This window comes from Cibotium barometz, unplaced genomic scaffold (assembly GCF_041138505.1).
Source record: "Cibotium barometz isolate CiBa-2024 unplaced genomic scaffold, ASM4113850v1 ctg203, whole genome shotgun sequence".
In the NCBI taxonomy this organism is placed as follows: domain Eukaryota; kingdom Viridiplantae; phylum Streptophyta; class Polypodiopsida; order Cyatheales; family Cibotiaceae; genus Cibotium; species Cibotium barometz.
Window position 1 is genome coordinate 400,829 of NW_028229432.1, and position 6,950 is coordinate 407,778.

General features: G+C 51.7%; 1 protein-coding gene across 1 annotated transcript; it reads right to left on the reverse strand.

The window, feature by feature from the left end:
• Nucleotides 1-3,721: 3,721 nt before the first annotated feature.
• Nucleotides 3,722-6,156, reverse strand: LOC147602631 (uncharacterized). The gene is made up of 3 exons (XM_086797798.1): nucleotides 5,091-6,156; nucleotides 4,842-4,982; nucleotides 3,722-4,746 (listed from the first exon to the last, which is right to left on the reverse strand). Exons 1-3 carry the CDS (start codon nucleotides 5,808-5,810, stop codon nucleotides 3,763-3,765), a joined length of 1,845 nt encoding a protein of 614 aa, XP_086653924.1. The 5' UTR covers nucleotides 5,811-6,156; the 3' UTR covers nucleotides 3,722-3,762.
• Between the last annotated feature and the right edge of the window lie 794 nt (nucleotides 6,157-6,950).

A 6,950-nucleotide genomic window follows, 5' to 3' on the forward strand; every position in this document is an offset into this window, starting at 1 on the left:
TAGCATGATTGTGGCAGGCCGGTTCTACCAGCAGATTCGACTTCATCGGGGGAGTCTTGAGTTCCAGCAGTGGAAGTGGGAGTTAGAGGCATTTCAGTTCTCTCATCTAGTGGTTGCTACCAGGCTCACTCTTGTTCGAGTACAGAGCCGAAAACACAGTTCTCACCCTCGTTTTCGGCTTCGAGTGGATGACCATGAGAGCATTCTAGAGCAGTTGAGAGCTAGAGAGGGTGCTGCTGACTAGATCTCTATCTTGATAGTGACTAAACTCAGACTAGCTGGGTTAGCTCACTTACATTGTACTTAGATTTTTGGGCAGTGACTAACCTCAGACTAGCTGGGGTAGCTCATTTTCATTCTGATGTACTTATTTGATGTTTATATCATTATGAGTTTTCTCATTATTGAGTATCATTACATTTTAGTTGATGTTCTTGATTTTATTATATTTTTTAACACTTTGGCTATCATATTGTTTGTTGAAAATCTCCATGTGGGGGGGGCCCACCCCCACACGCTTGCAAAGTTTGGTCCCCATCGGAGCATGTTTGGATTGGCAATGGGCGCCCAGTGCGGGTTTTTCAAGTCTCTTGGTGCTTAAGAGGCCATGGAAAATCCGGGCCTTCCCCATACCATCGTACCCAAACATGCTCCGATGGGGACCAAACTTTGCAAGCGTGTGGGGGGGGCCCACCCCCACACGCTTGCAAAGTTTGGTCCCCATCGGAGCATGTTTGGATTGGCAATGGGCGCCCAGTGCGGGTTTTTCAAGTCTCTTGGTGCTTAAGAGGCCATGGAAAATCCGGGCCTTCCCCATACCATCGTACCCAAACATGCTCCGATGGGGACCAAACTTTGCAAGAATGTGGGGGGGGCCCACCCCCACACGCTTGCAAAGTTTGGTCCCCATCGGAGCATGTTTGGGTACGATGGTATGGGGAAGGCCCGGATTTTCCATGGCCTCTTAAGCACCAAGAGACTTGAAAAAACCGCACTGGGCGCCCATTGCCAACCCAAACATGCTCCGATGGGGACCAAACTTTGCAAGCATGTGGGGGGGGCCCACCCCCACACGCTTGCAAAGTTTGGTCCCCATCGGAGCATGTTTGAGTACGATGGTATAGGGAAGGCCCGGATTTTCCATGGCCTCTTAAGCACCAAGAGACTTGAAAAACCCGCACTGGGCGCCCATTGCCAACCCAAACATGCTCCGATGGGGACCAAACTTTGCAAGCATGTGGGGGGGGCCCACCCCCACATGCTTGCAAAGTTTGGTCCCCATCGGAGCATGTTTGGGTACGATGGTATGGGGAAGGCCCGGATTTTCCATGGCCTCTTAAGCACCAAGAGACTTGAAAAACCCGCACTGGGCGCCCATTGCCAACCCAAACATGCTCCGATGGGGACCAAACTTTGCAAGCATGTGGGGGGGGCCCACCCCCACACGCTTGCAAAGTTTGGTCCCCATCGGAGCATGTTTGGGTACGATGGTATGGGGAAGGCCCGGATTTTCCATGGCCTCTTAAGCACCAAGAGACTTGAAAAAACCGCACTGGGCGCCCATTGCCAACCCAAACATGCTCCGATGCGGACCAAACTTTGCAAGCATGTGGGGGGGGCCCACCCCCACATGCTTGCAAAGTTTGGTCCACATCGGAGCATGTTTGAGTACGATGGTATGGGGAAGGCCCGGATTTTCCATGGCCTCTTAAGCACCAAGAGACTTGAAAAAACCGCACTGGGCGCCCATTGCCAATCCAAACATGCTCCGATGCGGACCAAACTTTGCAAGCATGTGGGGGGGGCCCACCCTCACATGCTTGCAAAGTTTGGTCCCCATCGGAGCATGTTTGGGTACGATGGTATGGGGAAGGCCCGGATTTTCCATGGCCTCTTAAGCACCAAGAGACTTGAAAAACCCGCACTGGGCGCCCATTGCCAATCCAAACATGCTCCGATGGGGACCAAACTTTGCAAGCATGTGGGGGGGGCCCACCCCCACATGCTTGCAAAGTTTGGTCCCCATCGGAGCATGTTTGGGTACGACGGTATGGGGAAGGCCCGGATTTTCCATGGCCTCTTAAGCACCAAGAGACTTGAAAAACCCGCACTGGGCGCCGATTGCCAACCCAAACATGCTTTGATTGTGACCAAACTTTGCAAGCATGTGGGGGGGGCCCACCCCCACACGCTTGCAAAGTTTGGTCCCCATCGGAGCATGTTTGGGTACGATGGTATGGGGAAGGCCCGGATTTTCCATGGCCTCTTAAGCACCAAGAGACTTGAAAAAACCACACTGGGCGCCCATCGTACCCAAACATGCTCCGATGGGGACCAAACTTTGCAAGCATGTGGGGGGGGCCCACCCCCACACGCTTGCAAAGTTTGGTCCCCATCGGAGCATGTTTGGGTACGATGGTATGGGGAAGGCCCGGATTTTCCATGGCCTCTTAAGCACCAAGAGACTTGAAAAAACCGCACTGGGCGCCCATTGCCAACCCAAACATGCTCCGATGCGGACCAAACTTTGCAAGCATGTGGGGGGGGCCCACCCCCACATGCTTGCAAAGTTTGGTCCACATCGGAGCATGTTTGAGTACGATGGTATGGGGAAGGCCCGGATTTTCCATGGCCTCTTAAGCACCAAGAGACTTGAAAAAACCACACTGGGCGCCCATTGCCAACCCAAACATGCTCCGATGGGGACCAAACTTTGCAAGCATGTGGGGGGGGCCCACCCCCACATGCTTGCAAAGTTTGGTCCCCATCGGAGCATGTTTGGGTACGATGGTATAGGGAAGGCCCGGATTTTCCATGGCCTCTTAAGCACCAAGAGACTTGAAAAACCCGCACTGGGCGCCCATTGCCAACCCAAACATGCTCCGATGGGGACCAAACTTTGCAAGCATGTGGGGGGGGCCCACCCCCACATGCTTGCAAAGTTTGGTCCCCATCGGAGCATGTTTGGGTACGATGGTATGGGGAAGGCCCGGATTTTCCATGGCCTCTTAAGCACCAAGAGACTTGAAAAACCCGCACTGGGCGCCCATTGCCAACCCAAACATGCTCCGATGGGGACCAAACTTTGCAAGCATGTGGGGGGGGCCCACCCCCACACGCTTGCAAAGTTTGGTCCCCATCGGAGCATGTTTGGGTACGACGGTATGGGGAAGGCCCGGATTTTCCATGGCCTCTTAAGCACCAAGAGACTTGAAAAACCCGCACTGGGCGCCGATTGCCAACCCAAACATGCTTTGATTGTGACCAAACTTTGCAAGCATGTGGGGGGGGCCCACCCCCACACGCTTGCAAAGTTTGGTCCCCATCGGAGCATGTTTGGGTACGATGGTATGGGGAAGGCCCGGATTTTCCATGGCCTCTTAAGCACCAAGAGACTTGAAAAAACCACACTGGGCGCCCATTGCCAACCCAAACATGCTCCGATGGGGACCAAACTTTGCAAGCATGTGGGGGGGGCCCACCCCCACATGCTTGCAAAGTTTGGTCCCCATCGGAGCATGTTTGGGTACGATGGCATGGAGATTTTCAACAAACAATATGATAGCAAAAGTGTTAAGAAATATAATAAAATCAAGAACATCAACTAAAATGTAATGATACTCAATAATGAGAAAACTCATAATGATATAAACATCAAATAAGTACATCAGAATGAAAATGAGCTACCCCAGCTAGCCTGAGGTTAGTCACTGCCCAAAAATCTAAGTACAATGTAAGTGAGCTAACCCAGCTAGTCTGAGTTTAGTCACTATCAACAGCAACCCAATCAAAATCGTCATCTCTAACTGCCGGTCGACGTGCGCGTCGAGGCTGCTGTGCACGTCGAGGCGGCTGTGCCGGCTGCGGGGGTCGTCGAATGTCTGCGGGGAGGTCTGCCTCAAAGGAAGGATCGTGAGCTGGTGCCGGTATACTCGGGAGCTCACGAGTCCCAAAAGCTGCTATGGCCCTCTCTCTCTCTCTGCGTCGTGCTAATGCAAGACGCCTCTGTCTGTACACCCAAAATCTATAATCTGCAATGGTGCGTGTCTGCCACTCTGCTCGTGTAAGCTCCTCTGCTGTAAGGACACGCTGCTCATGAGAAGCAGCACTGCTGCTAGCACCATCACCCGCTGTGCCACTAGGGCCAGCACCACCCACGCGCTCAAATGCTGTCACCTGGCTCTCATGTAGCACTCTCTGGTAAGCGTCGAACTCATGTGAGCTCCACTCTATCTCAGGAGGCACCTCAGGCTCCTGGGCTCTATCGTCGAAGGCGTCGAGTCCCAAGTCCATAGCTGATGTAAAGTCGACAGGCCTCCCAGTCCTGGCATCTACTCGTACAAGGCCTGGGTGAAGATCATCGATGCCCAATACCCTGTACGTCGCTAAGTCGACGCGTGCACGGCAGGATGGGCATGCTGAGAACCGGACGAGCTCCTGGGTGATGCAAGACAAGTGGAAAATATGTCCACATCCTAGGGCATATCCTCCTGTACTGTCAATGTCCTCGATGCATAAACAGCAGCACGCATCCCGTAGGAAGGGAGGTGCATCCTGAGGGAGAGGTCGTCGAAAAACCTCTGTGATAGGCCGTGGATATAACGGTAGGTAAGGCACTGTCACATCGGATGATCTACGATACTCTCGAACATGCAGCATCAGCTGCTCTGCCCTGTGCTGGGCAATCTGCTCCATGATCTGATGATGCTGTGCCTCAGCTCTGGAGCTCTCTACCTCGGTCCGAGCCTACGCAAAAAAGTAAAGCATTAAAATATTTGGTTAGTCTCTCATTAGGTATTACTTAAAGAAATTTGTAACTTAAACGTGCAAGAGAAACCTACCTGCTGGATGTCGGACTCTCTCAGATGCTGTGCCTCTGCAGTAGCTGCCTCTGCCATCTGTAATGCAGCTCGGAGGCGGTCTATCTCCGCTCTCGCCTCTACCAACTCCTGAGTGAGCCTCTGAGTGGCAGGTGTGGGAACCTGCGTGACACAATCAACCATGCTGCTCATGTAAAAATATAGAAAAGTACATATAAACATGAAGATAAATGACCAAAAAAACTTAAGACGTAATCTATATGTAAATACCTCCACATCTGTCGTCGGTATAGCTCGTGAGAATAGGCGCACCACGTGCTGGATGCTCTCCGTGGTACTCCGTACGTCAATGCCGACCTGCGTGCCAAGAGCCTCTACTGTCGACAATGGCACAAAGGAAGGATCTGTGGCGGCAGGTGCTACACGAAGTGCTGGTGGAGGCCGCCTACCCTGGTCCTGGAGACGGCCTCGGCCAGCACCACCACCCGGACGATGGCTGGTGTAATCGACCTCCTCCCCTAAGACAAACTCCGCATATAACTGCTTTGCGAAGTATATGGGGATCTGGCGGTTGTTCGGCATCCTCCCATATGCGGCAACATATCGACTATAGATATGTGCCGCCATACGAGGATGCGAACACCGCGAAATAGTGAGGGGCTTCCCCGCCCCGGGCCTCATCCCACGACTATCGAGGAAAAGATCTAGGAAAGCCCCATCCCTAATAGGAGCAAGATCACAGACCTGACGATATGTCAGGCCATGTGACACCGGAGCAGCGCGATGGTGGGCTATCCACTCATCTACATAAACAATATCGTGAAGGCTACGAAGGGACGCAAGCATCGCCTCCAAGTCTGCCACGATATGTAATGTAGACGGAGTGTCTCTAGCACTCCTACGGATAGCCGCTAGCTCACGGTCTATCTCCGCGATGAGGTCCGCAATAGATGAGCGGCCCTCCTCGTGGCCCTCCTCGTGGCCCTCCATGCTAAAACCTAAGCCCAATGTGAAGGGTCCAATGTGAAGGGTCTAATGTGAAAGGTCTAATGCTTAGTGCTAAGTAGCACTAATGAAGCTAAAAACAAAGCTAATGGGCTCACTAACACTAATCCAAATCAAGAGAGAGCAAGGGAGTGAAAACGACTTGTGAAAATGAGCCAAAAAAAAAAGTTTTCCGGTTTTATAACCTCGATCGAGGTTCGGTAACATCATGCAATTTAGGGTTTGCAAGATTAACGCTCTGGATATTAGGGTTAGTGCAACATACGGCCAAGATACACACCTAATTCTAGGGTTGGGGAAGGATCGACGGCTGAGATTTGATATTAATATCTCGATCGAGGTAATTGGACGGCCACGATTTAGAGGCATTACCACGAAAAGGTATCTCGACGGTCAAGATTCATTATATACCTCGATCGAGATATTTAAACGGCCGAGATTGCATCTTCCAGCGTACGTAAATGGACGGTATAGATTGCGTTTCCTTATCTCGATCGAGATAATTGGACGGTGGATATTGCATCTACGTATCTCGATCGAGATATTCGGACGGTGCAGATTGAATCTCTATATCACGATCGAGATATTTGGACGGCTGAGATTTGAACTCAGTATCTCGATCGAGATATGGGGACGGTGGAGATTGTATCCGATTACCTCGAACAATGAATGGTCGCGATTGGATGTATATTTCTCGTTCGAGATACGTGGACGATGGAGATGTGCTAGTCAAATATGCCTACGGGGATACAGCGTGGCCCTGATGTGGATCCGAGTGGCATAGATATCTCGATCGAGATATTGTGGTGGCGGTGACATGTATTGGTGACATGGATGACGCCTGGAAAGCCGGACCTGCTAGCGTGGCATTAGTTGGCATCTCGATCGAGATATGTCGATTTAGGCTCGGGAGCCACGTGTCGTCTTTTGATTGGCGGCACTATCACGATCGAGGTACTCCGCCCGAGATGGATGGATGTCCCAATTTTGGAGAGAGTGAACGAAAGTGAGTACCCTCATCTTGCAACCACCCACAAGAAAGAAGGTGATGAAGTTTTGTACAAATGAAGGAGAACTCCTTTCAACAAAATTTCAACTATTGTAAGATCCCTGACCCCACTGTGC

Bases quoted from the DNA above. Each gene is read 5' to 3' on its own strand.
- LOC147602631 (XM_086797798.1), bottom strand. From the start codon at position 5,810: ATGGAGGGCCACGAGGAGGGCCACGAGGAGGGCCGCTCATCTATTGCG. The intron at 4,983-5,090 runs GTATTTACATAT...TGTGTCACGCAG, and splicing joins TACCGACGACAGATGTGGAG to GTTCCCACACCTGCCACTCA. The intron at 4,747-4,841 runs GTAGGTTTCTCT...TTTTTTGCGTAG, and splicing joins GAGAGTCCGACATCCAGCAG to GCTCGGACCGAGGTAGAGAG.